Consider the following 16,332-nt stretch of genomic DNA (forward strand, 5'->3'; position numbering starts at 1 on the left):
TCCCTTTTAGGGAGTGCAAAGGTTATTTATACCCAGGACACGCAGGCGGGCGGGGCAGAAACCTGGGAGGCCCCGGGGGTGCGGTGGCAGGAGCCGGCTTACCTGCTTCCCGCCACCTGGGCGGGGCGAGAGGAGGAGAGGGACGCACAACCTTCGGACGGCCAGGCGGCCGGGTCGTGGGGGCCGGAAGACGGGGGTAAGCGAACAAACAAACTTGGCGAGAGGAGTGACCTGGGGGCCGGGGGCGGAGTCGCGGGCGGCACGGGGTGGGGAGAGCGCGGCGGCTGCGGCGGCCCAGGAAGCGCAGCGCGCCGCCCACCCATCCAGGCCCAGCGGCGCTGCGGGCAGAGGCAGGCTGGGCCGGGGGCTGCTGCTCCTCGACCCCTACCCTGACCCGCAGCCCCCAGTCCGGCCCCAAGATGATGAAGAGACAGCTGCATCGCATGCGGCAGCTGGCCCACACGGGCAGCCTGGGACGGTGAGTGCCAGGGTCCCCCTGCGCGGGACCTGAGGGGTATAGGGGGTGGGGGGGACACCGGGGGTGGGGAAGCTGAGGACATCTGGACAGCCACTCTCTCACCCGCCAGAACCCTGCTCTTCTGCTCCCTCTACATCCCAGGCTGCGCTGGGGGGCAGACGTGGGGCTTTGGGGGAAGGAGCACCACCACCTCTGACTGGAGGGGGTCCAGGGGAAAAAGCGCTCTCACCAAGGACGCTGGGTCCTTCTGCCTCCATGAGCCTCTGAGCAGACCATCCTCCCTGGCCTCACTTGTCCCCTCTTGTCAATGGGGACAGTTAACCATCTCTGGTGATTGGGTGGGGGAGGAGGAAGAGCAGATAAGGGCCCAGATCCTGGGGGAGGGGAGGAGACAGGTCCTGGCGTGGTGGGAGGAGGGCCTGCCCCTACCCCGCTGTGTCCCTCCAGTCCCCACCCCCAGCCCAGAGGCCTCCTGCTTCTCTGTCTTGCTTCTGCTTTTCCAGACTCAGGTGAAACCATCCCAAGGTCTCCCGGCCCCTGAGCTGGGGAGTGAAGGCCGGAAGTTTGGGGAGCCTCTAAGGGCCTGCCTTCTCTTCTCTTCCCCCAGCATAGGGAGTTCCCCTTCTCTGGGCTCAGGAGGGGGCTGGGTGTTCAGAGATCTGCTTCTAGTCTCACACCCATGTGAGCCTGGCAGTCAGGCCACCTTGCTCTGGGCCACAGTGACCCCATGTGTCACAGGCAGGGGCGTGGGCCCAGGGCCTGCCTGCCAGTGCCGTCCTGAGGCCTGTGGGGCTGATGGGCCAGGAATCTGAGCTCCAGCACTTCCCGTTCTTGGGGCCAGACTAGGCTGCCCCTCCCCCGGTGCAATGAGGATTTGGAGGGTGGGCAGAAGAGAGAAGCTGCGCCCTAGGTCCCAAAGCTGGACCTGGGGTGGCTCCCCTGACCCCCCTCCAGTTTCGACCGCCCTGTCTCAGGGCATAGCCCTGGGTGGAGGAGGAAAAGCCTTGTATCCTATTCCCGCCCCATGGAATGTGCTCTGACTGGGATGAGGCAGACAGGCCACCCAGGGCGGGCCCCACCTGGGAGAGGCACACGAAGCAACTGGGGTCCAGGTGCCCTGCTGGTGGGCCAGGAAGAGACAGGGGGCTCCTAACCTGGGCCAGCCCAGCAGAAGCTCTCCCTTCCCACAGCACCCCGGAGACGGCCGGGTTCCTGGGTGAGGACCTACTGCAGGTACGGGTCCTGGCGGGCATCGGGCATCGGGTAGGAGGCAGGCCTGAGTGGCTGTCAGCAGGGGGAGGCCAGTTGGGGACCTGGATGGAGTCATGCCCCAGACTGTTGGCCCTGGGTCCCCAGGAGGAGGGAAGGGAAATGATTCCGGCTCTGGAAAAGAATAGGGCAATGGAGGTGGAAGGAGCTCTGGTGGCACGACGGTTAAGTGCTCAGCTGCTAACTGAAAGGTTAGCAGTTCAAATATACCCAGCAGCTCCATGGGGGAAAGACCTGGCAATCTGCTCCCATAAAGGTTACAACCTAGAAGACCCTATTGGACAGCTCTACTCAGTAACATACAGGGTTGATATGAGCCGAAAATCGACTCAATGGCGCCACCACCAACAGTGGGGGTAGGGGGCCACTTCTCATGATTCATAGCCCCCTGCACCCTCTCCCAGGTGGAGCAGCGGCTGGAGCCAGCCAAGCGAGCAGCCCACAATGTCCATAAGCGGCTGCAGGCCTGTCTGCAGGGCCAGAGCGGGGCAGACATGGACAAGCGAGTGGTGAGTGGGGTGCCAGGGAGGAGGGGCCTGGGAAGGGGACCTGGGTCTGTACCTCACTCTGGGGTAAGCCCTGTCCCCTCTGTCCAGTGGGGGAGTGAGCTGAGGACTGGGGTGTCCCTGTCAGGTGGAGCCTCTGGCACGGGGAGGGTGGAGGCTACTGCCCCAGGGCTCCTTGAGGGCTTCACTCCTGAGACCCTACCTCTTTCCCGCACCGCTTTTGACCCCACCTCCCTCTGCACCAACCCCCATGAACCAAGGCCAGGCCTCCGACAGCACCTGAACTTCTCTGTCCAATCAGCCCCCAGGGCTGGCTGTCTTAATTGGAGCAACTGGGAGGGCTTCCTGGAGGAAGGGACATTTGGGCTGGATTTTGAATGATAGTCACTTATATTAATCAACAGCCGCCGTTTATCTACCCATTACTGCTAGACAGTTGCTGAGATGTGTTTATGCATCGTCTCAGCCACGCAAGAGCCCGAGGAGAGAGCTACCTTTATTAGCCAGCCCTGTTTTACAGATGAAGAAACAGGCTTAGAGAGTTCCTTGCCCATGGTGCCACAGCTAGAAGTGTCAAAGCTGAGACTTGAACCCTGAACTCTGATCCCAAAGCTAGTGTTCTCCATAACTCTAGGTGGGACAATGTGGGACATGTTTTGGAATCAGTCAATGTTTCACCTTGGCCAGAGCACTGGGGAGGGAGCAGGCGTTAGTGGAAAGCCAGGGAAGGTTTCGAGCTCAGCAATGGCCAGGCTAGCCACATATGCTGAGCCAGGGGAGGGAGCCCCAAGGCCAGGTGGGTTCCTAGCTCCTTTGTTTTCCCTCCACTGTGTGACCTTGGGCCAGCTCCCTATCCTCTCTGATCTTAGTCTCCCATTTGGGATGGGGCTTGCTCATTCCTCCTTGCCCAATAAGTGGCTTCTGGGAGGAGGAGGGAGCTCTGGTGGCACAGTGGTTAAGAACTCAGCTGCTAACCAAGAAATTGGCAGTTCGAATCCACCAGCCACTCCTTGGAAACCCTGTGGGGCAGTTTTACTCTGTCCTGTAGGGTCACTGTGAGTTGGAATCAACTCAGTGGCGACGGGCTTGGTTTTGGTTTGGCAGGGAAGAGGAAGGGATTCCCTAGGTGATGCAGATGGTTAATGTGCTCAGCCACTGACCAAAAGGCTGACAGTTCGAGTCCACCTTTGGAAGAAAGTCCACACCTTGGAAGAAAAGCGTGGCGATCTACGTCTCAAAAATGAGCCATTGAAAACTCTCTGGAGCACAGTTCTAATTTGCCATACATGGGGTTGCCATGTGTCAGAGTCGACTCGATAGCAACTGGGTTTTTTTTTTTTCTGTTTGAGAGGAGGAAAGGGGACCCCAAATGGATCGGGGCTTTGTACACCATCATGGGGAGATGTCACCCCTGCCATGCCTTGTCACCATGCTATTTCCACTCCCCACCCCACCTCCAGAACTGCAGCCGTCCTGGGTTCCCTTCTCCCCTGCCACCCATGCCCAGTGCCTTCCGTGGGGCTCTGTCTTCAAGGGCTTGCTGGGTGCTTGGGCAGGGTGGAGGGAGGCTGAACAGGCGAGCACACATACAAACACACACACGCGTGCGCGCTCCCTCCTTTTCATGCCGGCCCTCTCCATCCCCCCCGCTCCCTGCAGAAGAAGCTGCCCCTCATGGCTCTGTCCACCGTGATGGCCGAGAGCTTCAAGGAGCTGGACCCTGACTCCAGCATGGGGTAAGCACAGGGTAGGGGCCCAGCCTCCACCTGGGGATGCCAAGAAGGGATCTGAGCCACAGGGGGTCCAGATTGGCAAGTGCTTCCAGGCTAGAGGGGTGACCAGGCTGGGGACAGGGTCCACGTCAGAGAGGGCAGCTCAGTGAAGACAGAGCAAATACAAAGAGGACAGGAGCTAATGGGGAAGGGGACCCCACCAAGTGTTCCAGATGGGTCACAGGCTGGGGGAGCCTGGGCGCACTGGGTGCTGCATTCCACAGGAAGGCTCTGGAGATGAGCTGCGTCATCCAGAACCAGCTGGCCTGCATCGTGGCCGAGTTTGAGATGGTCCTGGAGAAGGATGTCCTGCAGCCGCTCAGCAGGCTGAGTGAGGTGACCTGCCCCCGCCAGCTCCTGGCTTCCCCAGGCTCTAACACCTGCCTCCACCACCCACTGAGCCCTGCCCCATGCCTGCCCCCAGGAAGAGCTGCCAGCCATCCTCAAGCGCAAGAAAAGCCTGCAGAAACTGGTGTCCGACTGGAACACTCTCAAGAGCAGGTAGGAGCCACAGCCACTGGGTGGGGTCCGCACCTGGGTTAGTCCTTCCCCACACCCATGCAGTGTGTGTACTGGCACACACGTCTGATCTGTGGGAACACATTTGCTGAGGGTACATGGGAGTTACACCACCTGGTGCCTGGGGTAGCCCCAACACCTAGGATAGCCATAAACGGTCCTTTGAGATCCCTGTGGTGGGAGGGCCCCATCCTCCACTCTGGGGCTGGGTGGCTGTAGTCACCAAGCCCGCCACCAGGGGGCGCTCAGAGCACTCATGGGCCAGGCTGGGCCAAGGCTAGTGGGGCTGGTGTGTCTATAGACCCCAGAATCTATGTTCTCAGGCATGTAGAGGGGGCCCTGGGCTCTGGATATGCAGCGAGGCCAGTGAGCACCCCACCTTGGGACTCTCCCCAGGCTCAGTCAGGCAGCCAAGAACTCAGGTGGTGGTCAAGTCCTAGGAGGCGTACCCAGCAGTTACAGCCACATCACCGCAGCCAACAAGGTGGAGACACTGAAGGAGGAGGAGGAGGAGCTCAAGAGGAAGGTGGAGCAGTGCAAGGTGAGGGGCACTGGGGGCTCCTTGGATAAGGGGTGACAGGGGTGGGACTGTCCCCATTTCACAGGCGAGGAAACCAAAGCTCAGAGATGACATGACCTTCCCAAGGCCACCTAGGAGGCGGTAGAGCCAGGATTTGAATCCAGGCCATCAGACTCTAGGGTCCATGTAGTTAGCCATTACCTCACAGCCTCTTCAGTCTATGCTGCAGACATAACATTTCGGAAGGACTTGGTTTGTCCACCAGAGCCTTGGTGTGTTTGCTAAGTGAATGAATGAATGGTGTTTACTGAGTGAGTGAATAAATGAAAGGTAGGTAATGCAAGGCACTGTGGTAAGGGTATGGGGACACGGGTGAGGACTAGAAGCCGTCAAAGCTCTCAAGAAAGTTCAAGGGGGTTACTGTGGGCCAGCCCCAAATACAAACCTTGACAGAGAGGGGAGAGCTCATGTACCAGCTATGTGACCTTGGACAAGTCACCAACCCCTCTGAGCCTCAGCTCCCAGTCCAGGACCCCAGCCTCACAGCGTAAGCCCTCTCCTCTCTCCCCAAAGGATGAATACTTAGCCGACCTGTACCACTTTGCCACCAAGGAGGACACATATGCCAACTACTTCATCCATGTGAGTCCAAGACCAGGGCCATCTGGAGCTCGGGGTGAACACCAGAGCCAAGGACCAGTGGGACCCTCTTTGAGATGTTGGGAGGGAGGTGTCTGCTCTCCTAGGCTCTGGGGGAGGAGGCTCAGCTTCCCTCACCTTCCCGCTCTGGGGGAGGAGGCGCAGCTTCCCTCACCTTCCCCTGGGGGTGTCCCCTGGTCCCCACAGATCCTGGAGATCCAGGCTGATTACCATCGCAAGTCCCTAAGCTCCTTGGACACGGCCCTGGCTGAGCTGAAGGAGAACCACAGTCAAGCAGGTATGAACTCGGCCGGGCTGACCTGCACCCCACTCTGCCCTGCACAGGGCATGGTAAGAAGCTTAGGCTTCCTTCTGAGGGGCACTAAGGAGCCATGGGTGGTTCTGAGCAGGGGAGGGCTGGATTAGGTTTGTGATGGAGAGATTGCCGTGGCTGCTGTGTGAGGCTGGAAGGAAGGGGGCAGGACTGGAGCTGGATGGAAACTTGTTAGGAAGCAGAAGGGAGGTGGTGGAGGCCTGGACAAGGGCAGACACAGTGGAGGTGGACAAATTCAGGAGATACACAGGATGATTTTAGGGTGTGTGGCAGGAATGGTTCGGTGGGAGGTGGTACCACTGGCCAAAGCAGTAGCCCTTTGAGAATGTCTGGGGGTGCCCCTGTCTGCCCTGGCTTGGCTGCCCAGGGGTGGGAGGGCCCTGGGCCGCTGATCTGTCTCGTCCCTGCAGACCCCTCCCCCTCGATGATGGCCACCCCCTTCTCCAGGGTGTATGGGGTGTCACTGGGAACCCACCTGCAGGAGCAGGGCCGGGACATCGCCCTGCCCATCGAGGCCTGCGTCGTGATGCTGCTCTCTGAGGGCATGAAGGAAGAGGTGGGGCCCCTGGGGCAGATGGGAGGGCGTGGGGCCTCGTTCTGTCATAGACCTCTCACATGCTGAACTGTCCTGGTGCCTGTAATTCCACCATCAGAGCACAGAACCTGGGAAAAGGCCTGGCCTCCTGTTGCTGAATTGACACTCCCTTCCTCTGAGGAGTCCCTGGGTGGTGCACATGGTTAAGTGCTCAGCTGCTAACCAAGAGGCTGGCAGTTCAAATCCTCCCAGAGGCACTTTGGAAGAAAAGCCTGATGATTTGTTTCTGAAAGAGCAGTTCTACTCTGACACACATGAGGTTGCTATCAGTTGAAATCAACCCTGGCAACTGGTTTCCCACTTAACGGTGCTCACGTGTGCCCGGCACTGGATTCTATGCCCTTGGCATTACTTGCTCTGTTTAATATCCCAGTGACCTTAGAGAGAGTCCTCACTGGCTCCCTTTTACAAGGGGGAGACAGGAGCCAGGAGGTAAATGTGTCCAGAGTCACATGAAAAGGTGGTGTTGGAACCAGTGCCTCCAGAGGGCAATCACCGTGACCTACCAGTCCCCCCAGGTCCTTCGCACCTTAGTGTTGTTAGTGCATCCGCGCCGTTCCTGACGATAGACCCTGTTACAGTTACCTAATGCTGCTGTGACAGAAATACCACAAGTTAAGTGGCTTTAACAAACAGAAATTTATTTCCTCACAGTTTCAGAGGATAGAAGTCCAAATTCAGGGCACCAGCTCTGAGGAGGGCTTTCCCTCTCTGTCAGCTCAGGGTGCGGGGGTGGGTGCTTGTCTCTTCAGCTTCTGTTCCTTGGCTTCTTGGTGATCTTCATGCGACATGGCATCTACCTTCCCCCTTCCCTGCTTGCTAGCTTGCTTGCTTGTTTAATCTTTTGTATCTCAAAGAGATTGATTTAAGACACAACCTATATGAACTGTCTCATTAACGTAACAGAGAAAACCCATTCTCAAATGGGATTATAACCACTACAGGGGTTGGGATTTATGGCACATATTTTTGGGGACACAGTTCAGTCCCTAACAGACATTAAACTAAAAACCAGGCCAGTTGCCATCAAGTCGATTCTGATTCATGGTGACTCCATGTGTTTTGAGTAGAACTGAGCTCCACAGGGTTTTCCATGGCTGATTCTTTGAAAGTAGATCACCAGGCGTTTCTTCAAAGGACCTCTGGATGGACTAGAACCACCAACCTTCTGGTTAACAGCAAGCGTGGGTGCACCACCCAGGGACTTCCTGAGGATGGGCCCTTAAAAAAAAAAAATTTTTTTTTGAGGCAGAAAATACTCAGAGGCAGACTTAGGCCTCTCTTGGATCTGCTTCTTCCAGCTCCCCCCAGACTTCCCACCCTGCGCTTTGCTCAGATCTGAGACCTTGGGAGTTGAAGGATCCATAGACACTGTGGTGGCCGCTCTGCCCACAGACCAGGGGGGACACTGAGGCCCAGAGACAGCCAGCAACCTGCCCCAGACCATGAGCAAGCCAGGGCCTCCCAGCCAGAGTGCCCTGCCCTGCCCCTGCTCTGCGGCCCCCACCTGCTCCCTCTCCCACCTAGGGCCTCTTCCGCCTGGCCGCCGGGGCCTCCGTGCTGAAGCGCCTCAAGCAGACGATGGCCTCGGACCCCTGCAGCCTGGGGGAGTTCTGCTCTGACCCCCATGCCGTCGCAGGTGCCTGCTCCCAGGAACCCTGGGGAGAGTGGGGGGCTTCCCCACGGCTGCGGGAAATGACCCCAGGGTAGCTTGGCTTACAGCCTGGCGTTCTGCTGAGAAGACACCGGAGCAGACACAGGAGTTCTTTCTTAACGTGGGGTCCATGTTGAACCCCCGACATTATTTTAAAACTGCATATGTACGTTTTTTCTGGGGACAAGATCACTAACCTCCCTTATTTACTCAGAGGGGGCCGTGGTCCAAGGACATGATCAAACCTAGACACTTTAGTGTGAACAAGGGCTGGAGGTTCCTTCCAGATGGAGAGAGCTGAGGACCGGGGGTTGGGTAGGGGCCTGGGAGATTGTCTCTGACCTCCTCCTTCCCTTCAGGTGCCCTCAAGTCCTATCTGCGGGAACTGCCAGAACCCCTGATGACCTTTGACCTCTATGACGATTGGGTGAGGGCAGCCAGGTGAGGACGTGGGGGTGGGGGAAGACAGAAAGGAGGAAGCTACAGGGGCGCAGCCCCGGGCTTGGCTCACTAGGTCTCTCCCTGTCCTCAGCCTGAAGGAGCCGGAGGCCCGGCTGGAGGCCCTCCAAGAGGTGTGCAGCCGCCTGCCCCGTGAGAACCTCAGCAACCTCAGGTGAGCTCGAGCCCCTCGGCCCTCTGCCAAGGCCAAAGCCCAGCAGGGCCTGGGGCCCTGGGTTTGAGTCCTGGCTCTGCCATCCCATGCTGCGTGCCCTGGGGTAGACCTCGGTGGCCCTCAGGGCTTAGTTCACCATCTGTGAGGTAGTTAGGAATTGGGCGGGACAGGGCCTCCCAAACTTCTGGCACGTCCATGGCCTCTTTTTTACCATCACTTTCTGAAATATCTGATTTAAACAGACTCACTCTTTTATTCAAAAACCTTCTTTAGCCTCATCCTAAGGACTATTTCTAAAAACACAGCTGTGATGTGCCAGTCATGCCTGTTTATACTAGAGACTGGAATAAACATGTACCTTAAGCCTTTAAAGCCAGACCACCTGGCTTCAGGCCTCACCCTGCCCCTGTCTGGCCTGGGCAGGTGACTTAACCTCTCTGTGCCTCAGCGTCCGCATTTGGAAACTGCAGATTGGGACAGTCCCTGCCCCACACGGTGGCTGGGAGGATTCCCAGCATAGCTCAGTGCCTGGCACATAGTTGGCTCTCAGTAGATCAGCTAAGTTAACTATTAAATATTCAAAAGCCATCTTGTGTGGTATTGTTCAGTGATGTTTTTCCCACTCCAGAAGCCCTGGGCTGGGAAATTCTCAGACCCCTGGGGCTTTGATGGGTGAGGCATTCGTGGCCCAAGCTGCTGAGATCTGACCCAAGTCCACGTTCATCCCCCAGGTACCTGATGAAGTTCCTGGCCCGGCTGGCCGAGGAACAGGAGGTGAACAAGATGACACCTAGCAACATCGCCATTGTCCTGGGGCCCAACCTGCTGTGGCCGCCCGAGAAAGAAGGGTAAAGGGCCACAGGCTGGGGGAAGGTGGCAGAGGAGGAAGGCCGCCCCCACCCCAACCTCCTGCTGCTTATTGTCTCCCTGGGCCTCAGTTTCCCTAGCAATTCCTATTCTCCAGGCGGCACGAGGACCCCACAGGGCTTTGAAATGGGCATTCTGGCTAGCAGCATCACGGGGTGCTTAGTGGCCTTGCGTAGGGGCCTGAAAGCCCCGAGATCTGGTTCCAGCTCCCCATTCCACCTTCCAGAGATGGGCCTGGGAGAAATCACTCTCTGGACTTCCATTTTCTCATCTGTGATGATTATATAATGGCTGGGGAAATATTTTATAAACTATAACATGCTATGATACATGAAGAGTTATTATTATTCATCTGGCCATGGATGGCAAAAATATTTCATCCCCTGTGCTGAGTGCAGTTGGTTGGTAAGGGCTGCCTAGAGCCAAGAGCTATGAGGAGAAGAGTGCCATGATTGACTAGTGATGCCTGTCATGGGTAAAGGAAGGGAGAAATATGGCGTGTGAGCAACACATTTGCCATGAACTGGTGGTCTGTGAGCTTTTTGAGAACAGGGACTGTTGTGGGATTCATCCTTGTGTCCCCAGTGTCCAGCACAGGGCCAAACAAGAGTTGGGGGTCAATGCAAGTTTGCTAAATGGATGACTCAGTTTCTTTCCCTTTTTGTTCCAGGGACCAGGCTCAGTTGGATGCAGCCTCAGTGTCTTCTATCCAGGTGGTGGGTGTGGTCGAGGCTCTGATACAGAACGCAGACACCCTTTTCCCTGGAGGTAAATTCCTGGTTTTGTGAATGGCCCCATCATGCCCACCCTCTACCCACCTCGGTACCCTCCAGACTCAGGTTCAGTTCCTGGCAGCCCCACAAACTCACCCTGAGATCTGGAGGAAGTTGCTTCTCCACTCTGAGCCTCAGTTTCTCCTCTGTAAAATGGGGATGCTACCATCTGCTTTGTGCAATTGTTGAAGGCTCGTGTGAAGGTGGAAAGGCAAACTATGATCTGAATAATTTCAGGGAAAAGGGTATGTGGCCCTAATTCTGGCTGAGGTGGGAGGCTGGCGAAGGCTCTGGAAGTTAAGACATACTTCCTTCTATCTCTAGACATCAACTTCAACATATCAGGCCTGTTCTCGGCCCTCACCCCCCAGGACAAGGTCAGCAACAGGCCGGCCTCTGAGGAACTTCCAACCGTTGTCATCCCCACCCCCGCCACCACCCCAGCTCCAGCTCTGGCTCCGGCCCCAGCCCCAGCCCCGACCCCAGCCTCAGTAGCCACCAAGGAAAGGTGAGAACTGAGGAGTCTGAACGGCCCCTGGCCTGACCCCGTGGGCCCCCAACCTGAGGTATTATCTCTCATGACTGCCAGTTACATTTTAGGAAATACAATTATTGATATTTTTATTGCAAAGACCAGGTTTCTCAGCGGTATGGAGACTTGGAGGTGATATTCCTCCCAGCCTCTGACTTGTTCTCTCATTCGTTGAATGGTTATATACTGAGTACCTACTGAGTGCCAGGTACTGTTTTAGGCCCTGGGATTTAGGGGAATTAAGGAAATTCTCATTTTGGGATATGGAAATGCCTTCTAGTCTTCCGTTTGGTCCTTTAAATCTGGAAGGAAGGGCGTGTAGCCCGTGTGGTCTCCATACCAGGCAGATGTTGTTCACTCTACCACAGACTGCTGGTGCCCAAATCACAAATTTCCTCAGACAAGCAAGACAAACAAATGCTGCCCCTGGAACTTGCCTTCCATGGGGTGGGAGAGATCGGTAAGAAACAAATACACTGATGAACGCTTAGTGCGGAGTCAGGTAGTGGAGAACAAAACACCAACCCACTGCTGTCGAGTCAATTCCCACTCATAGTGACCCTACAGGACAGAGTAGAAGTGTCCCATAGGGTTTCTAAGGAGCGGCTGGTAGATTTGAACTGCCAACCTTTTGGTTAGCAGCCAAGCTCTTAACCACTGTGCCACCAAGGCTCCAGGTAGTGGAGAGAAGGCCAGAGAAGGGGCTAGACGGAAAACCACTTCACTTCGGGGTCAGGAACAGCCTCCCTGAGGATGTGACAACTGGGCAGAGACCTGTAGGAAGTGAAGACTGAATGGCTGCATGGACTTCCTTCTGCTTCTCACCCACTCTGGCTTCTAGATCACATGGAGGCCAGGAGCTGAGGCTCTGGTTTCTACTTCCCATCCTGGCCCTACCTGCTGGGCAGGCAGGGCACCCTCTTGGCCCACAGAGGACCATGGATACTGTCCCAGGTCACACAGCAACCAGGGGCTCAGTGGACACAAACCCTGGCTAATTCCAAAAGTGTCTTCCCAGGGGGCCAGGCCTGGGGACAGATCCCAGGCACAACCACAGAGCAGTGGGGAACAAGTCCTGGGAGGACCTAAACTCCACCTAGAGACCCCTAGAAGATGGCCAAGCCAGACCTGACCCTGCCTTTCCCTGGACAGGATGGAGTCTGAGGCACCCCCCAGACCAGCCTCCCCCAAGGTCAACAGGAGCCCCCCAGAGGCAGCTGCCCCAGCAGAGGAAATGACTCGGAGAGGTGAGTTGGCTGGGGGAACAGAAGGTGAGCAGCAACACAGGGCAGTGGGCAGTCCCAGCTCACCGCATATTTGGGAACCAGGGGGCCCAGGAATCAAGGTAGTTAAGGGCCCAGAGTTCACTGCCTGGCATTCTGGGTTCAGATGGCAGCTCTGCCTCTGCCTTCCTGGCTGTGTGACCTTGGGCCCCAGCTTCCTCCTCTGTGTAATGGGAACAATAGCTGCACTTACCTTGTAGGGCTGTTTGGAGAATTAAATAGTGATGCAAAGAGAGTTCTTAGCTCATACTTGCCTCATAGTAAATGCTCGATAAAGGTTAGCCACTGTGAGCATTAGTGGCACTGGAGTCTGGTCCTCAAGATGCCCAGAGATCACACAGTGAAGAGAGAACAGGATTTTCAAGGGACAATGAAGGAGGGAAGGTGGAGGTAGAGGTGGCAGGAAGGCTGGCGCCTTCTCAGCCCCTCTGATGCACTCACCTGTTGACTTGTTCCAAAGCTAGACAGGTGAGAAGGCCACAGGTACAGGTGGCTAGTCATTACCTGTTCTGGGCCAGGCTCTGGAGGCAATGGCATTTTCCGCCTGGCTGTGCACCGTAGACCCCCAAGTAGACGAAGCAGCTACAGGAGCTGCTGGACCAGCAGGAGCTGGGAGGTCCCACAGGAAACGCTTCCTGGAAGAGGGGGTGTAACAGGCTATTCACTCACCTGAGTACAGCACTTTTAAGTGCTGGAAGGGCTGTCACCACCTCACCTGGGCTGGTCCTCATGTCAGGGAGGTCACGTCTTCCACCGTGTCTTTCTGATGAGGAAACTGAGGCCCCAGGGGGCAGGTGATTCACCCTAGATCCCACAGTGGGTGGAGGGAGAGCTGGGATCAGAGTCCAGACCTCCCAGCACTGTGTGGTGGGTGCTTTGAGAGCTGAGTCAGGTGGTTCTGGTGGGCTTCTGAGAGGAGTGAGCAAGCCCCAAGTGTCATAGAGGAGGGGGAAAGCAGCATTCATTTATTCAACTAATATGACTGGCCTCCTCTGTACCAGCACCCTGCCGGGCAGCAGCCTCTTAGCTGCCCTCACTTAGATTATGTTCTAGTCAGAGAGACAGGCAATAATCAAGTCAAATAAAAACTGACGAGATAATTTCAGAGTGTAAAAAGTCATGTGAAGAAAACAAAACAGGAAAGTGTGACAGAGAAATGGGAGTGTCCTCTGAGGATGAAAGGACATGAAGAGAAACCTGAATGAGGAGGAGCCAGCCACAGAACTGTGTTGCTGGCAGGAGGAATGGCGGATAGAAAGGTCCTGAGGTGGGAGTAAGCTTGGTGGATTCACCACAGGCAGTGTGAGTGCGTAACCTCCCCCTTTCCTTCCTCCACAGTCAAGCGCCAAGCACCTGCCCGGCCCATCATGCCGCCCCCCCAGGTCTCCAGCACCCGCTCTTCCCCTCCAGCCCCACCCCTGCCCCCTGGCTCTGGCAGCCCTGTGACCCCCCAGGCTCTGCCCCGCCGGCTGGTTGGCAGTAGCCTCCGGGCTCCCACGGTGCCACCCCCGTTGCCCCCTGTGCCTCCCCAGCCTGCCCGGCGCCAGAACCGGTGTTCACCAGCCTCCCCAAGCCCAGCCTCCCCAGGTCCAGCCTCCCCCAGCATTCCTGTGCAGGGGGACCTGGGGGTGGCCACAGAGGAGGGAGGGGCCCCTGAGGCTGTGGGTAGGGTCACTGCTCCACCAGCTGTTCCCCCTCAGCCACGGCCCAGGAGCCTTGCCACAGAGACTGACTGAGCTGGTGGCTCTTTCCTAACCAGCCCCTCCGTACCCCCTTCCTCCTCACCTTGTCCTCCCAGGACACAGCACTTGCCACTCCCAAAGGGTGAGGGCCTTCAGCCTTTGCCTACAAGTGCCTCAGTGACCCCTCTGGGCTGGCCTCCATGGCGAAGAGGACTCAGGACAGTCCCCTCGCCACTTCCAGACTGTCTCCTTTTCCACCCTGGGCTTAGGGGGGCCCCAGGCCTGACTCCACACTTTGGCAGGGGAACGTCAGAAGGAAGGGGAGGCTTGTCTGCTCCCACAGGACTTTTATTTTTCTCTTGCCGATGTATTTTTTATAAGGCTGGTAAATAAATTATTTTGGACAAAACTGGAGCAGCAGCCCAAATGATAGTTTTATTTTCTGTCCTTGAAATAAAGAAGCCATTTTCATAAAGGCAAAACAATTACAGATTCTTTGCCTCCTTTCTTTCTTCCTGCCTGAAATACTAACAAGTCAGCGTTTTTAGCACTTACTATATACGCCACACTGTACTTTTATGTGCATCATTTCCATCTAATCTTCTCCCTGTGAAGTAGATACCATTGCCTCTTTTTACAGGGGAGGAGACAGGCTCAGAAAGAAATGTCCTGCCCAGGTCACATGGGTTAGGACCCAGGTCTGACTAAGTCCCAAGCCTCATATGCTGGGCAGCTTACACTCTTGGTGCCCCCGTTTTCTCATCTGTGAGGTAATGTAACAATTTCCACCTCTCGGTGCTGTTCCAGGAGTCCCTGGGTGGCACAAATGGCTAGGCAGCTGATTGCTACCCGAAAAGTCCTGGGGGTTAGAACTCACCCAGAGGCACCTCGGGAGACAGACCTGGTGATCTGCTTCCGAAAGGTCACAGCCTTGGAAACCCTATGGAGCAGTTCTACTCTGCACACGTGGGGTCACCATGAGTTGGAATCAACTAGACGGCAGCTAGCAACAAGTGTTCTGAGGGTTAAGTGAAACGCTCTATTTACAGACCAGAGCACCACCCTTGGCACACAGAAGTGCTCAGTAAACGTGGGCTGCTGCTGCTGCTGCTGCTGCTGTTTCTCCCACCCAGCTGTGCACCCAGGGAAGGCACAAATAGATCTGTCCACAAACCCTCCGTGGTGAGAGCTGCTCTGGCCAGAACCTGGGCTAGGTCCCTGACTCAGCCCTACTCCCAAGAAGCCCCTGGGAACAAGCAGACAGGCAGAACTGACAATAGAATCAAGTGTCCTGACACTGGCAGCCCAAGGGCAGGACATCTAACCCAGAGTGATGTGTGTGTGTGCGGAGGGATTGGAGTGTAGTTAAGGAAGGCTTCCTAGAGGAGGTGATTCTAAAGAGCATCTTTCAGGAGTTGGTTGAATGAAAAATTTAGCTAACCATTCTAGCCCTGGGAGACCACCTATCCAAGGGCGAGGAGCAAAAGGCCTGGGTCTTTGAGGAAAAAAAAGCATCTGAATATCAAAGCCTGGGTGACACGGTGTGTCTTTTCCCAGGTCTTTGATGCTCTAGTTGTTCCTGAGTCAAGCAGGTCTTCAGCACCTTCTCTGAGGTTGACAGACACCCTCAAATTGAGACCCTGTGGGGTCACAATTCATGTCACCCCCACACTTTAAACCACTGGCTCTGAAATGTCCCGAGACCTGTGGTTTCCTCCACACCAGAAGCCCACCTCCCGGACAGGGAGACTCAGGCAACCCAGTCACCGCCCTGGGCAATTAGCTTTTTTAGCTCTGGCTCCTTCCATCCCCCTGTGACAGCCTGCCTCTACCCCAGGGCTTCTCCACGCTGGCCTCACAATAAATCTCTGAGTAAATAAAAACAAACGCCTCGGCCCCACCCAAAGCAATTAAATCAAAATCTCTGGACTCCAGCCACAGTATTTAAAAAAGGCATTTGTAAAAAGCCATCGAGCTGCACACTTAAGATCTAGCATCTTACCCAACCAAACCCAGTGCCGTTGAGTCGATTTCGACTCATAGCGACCCTGTAAGACAGAGTAGAACTGCCCCATAGAGCTTCCAAGGAGCGCCTGGCGGATTTGAACTGCCGACCCTTTGGTTAGTAGCCGTAGCACTTAACCACTACTCCACCAGGGGTTCCAGCATCTTACTGTATGTAAATTATATGTCAAATTTTTTTTTTTTAAAGTTCCCCAGGAGACTCTATTGCACAGCCGTGGTGGGGAACCACTGGTCTGGTCCAAAGGCTCCAGCGCCTGACACCGGGCGCCTC

The 16,332-nt window shown here is 56.1% G+C and overlaps 1 protein-coding gene across 2 annotated transcripts; it reads left to right on the forward strand.

The window, feature by feature from the left end:
• Nucleotides 1-269: 269 nt before the first annotated feature.
• SH3BP1 (SH3 domain binding protein 1) lies at nt 270-14,513 on the forward strand. 2 transcript variants are annotated; one of them, XM_049884386.1, is made up of 18 exons: nt 270-478; nt 1,669-1,711; nt 2,152-2,256; nt 3,913-3,989; nt 4,250-4,361; nt 4,450-4,526; nt 4,941-5,085; nt 5,638-5,706; nt 5,911-6,001; nt 6,448-6,593; nt 8,160-8,271; nt 8,646-8,727; nt 8,819-8,899; nt 9,631-9,747; nt 10,437-10,534; nt 10,864-11,047; nt 12,224-12,318; nt 13,693-14,513. In XM_049884386.1, exons 1-18 carry the CDS (start codon nt 420-422, stop codon nt 14,088-14,090), a joined length of 2,091 nt encoding a protein of 696 aa, XP_049740343.1. In that variant the 5' UTR covers nt 270-419; the 3' UTR covers nt 14,091-14,513. The 2 variants fall into 2 exon arrangements, with proteins under 2 accessions (XP_049740343.1, XP_049740342.1); XM_049884385.1 differs by lacking the exon at nt 270-478 and having other exon boundaries at nt 705-1,711.
• Nucleotides 14,514-16,332: the final 1,819 nt, after the last annotated feature.

This window comes from Elephas maximus, chromosome 4 (assembly GCF_024166365.1).
Source record: "Elephas maximus indicus isolate mEleMax1 chromosome 4, mEleMax1 primary haplotype, whole genome shotgun sequence".
Classification (NCBI taxonomy): Eukaryota; Metazoa; Chordata; class Mammalia; order Proboscidea; family Elephantidae; genus Elephas; species Elephas maximus.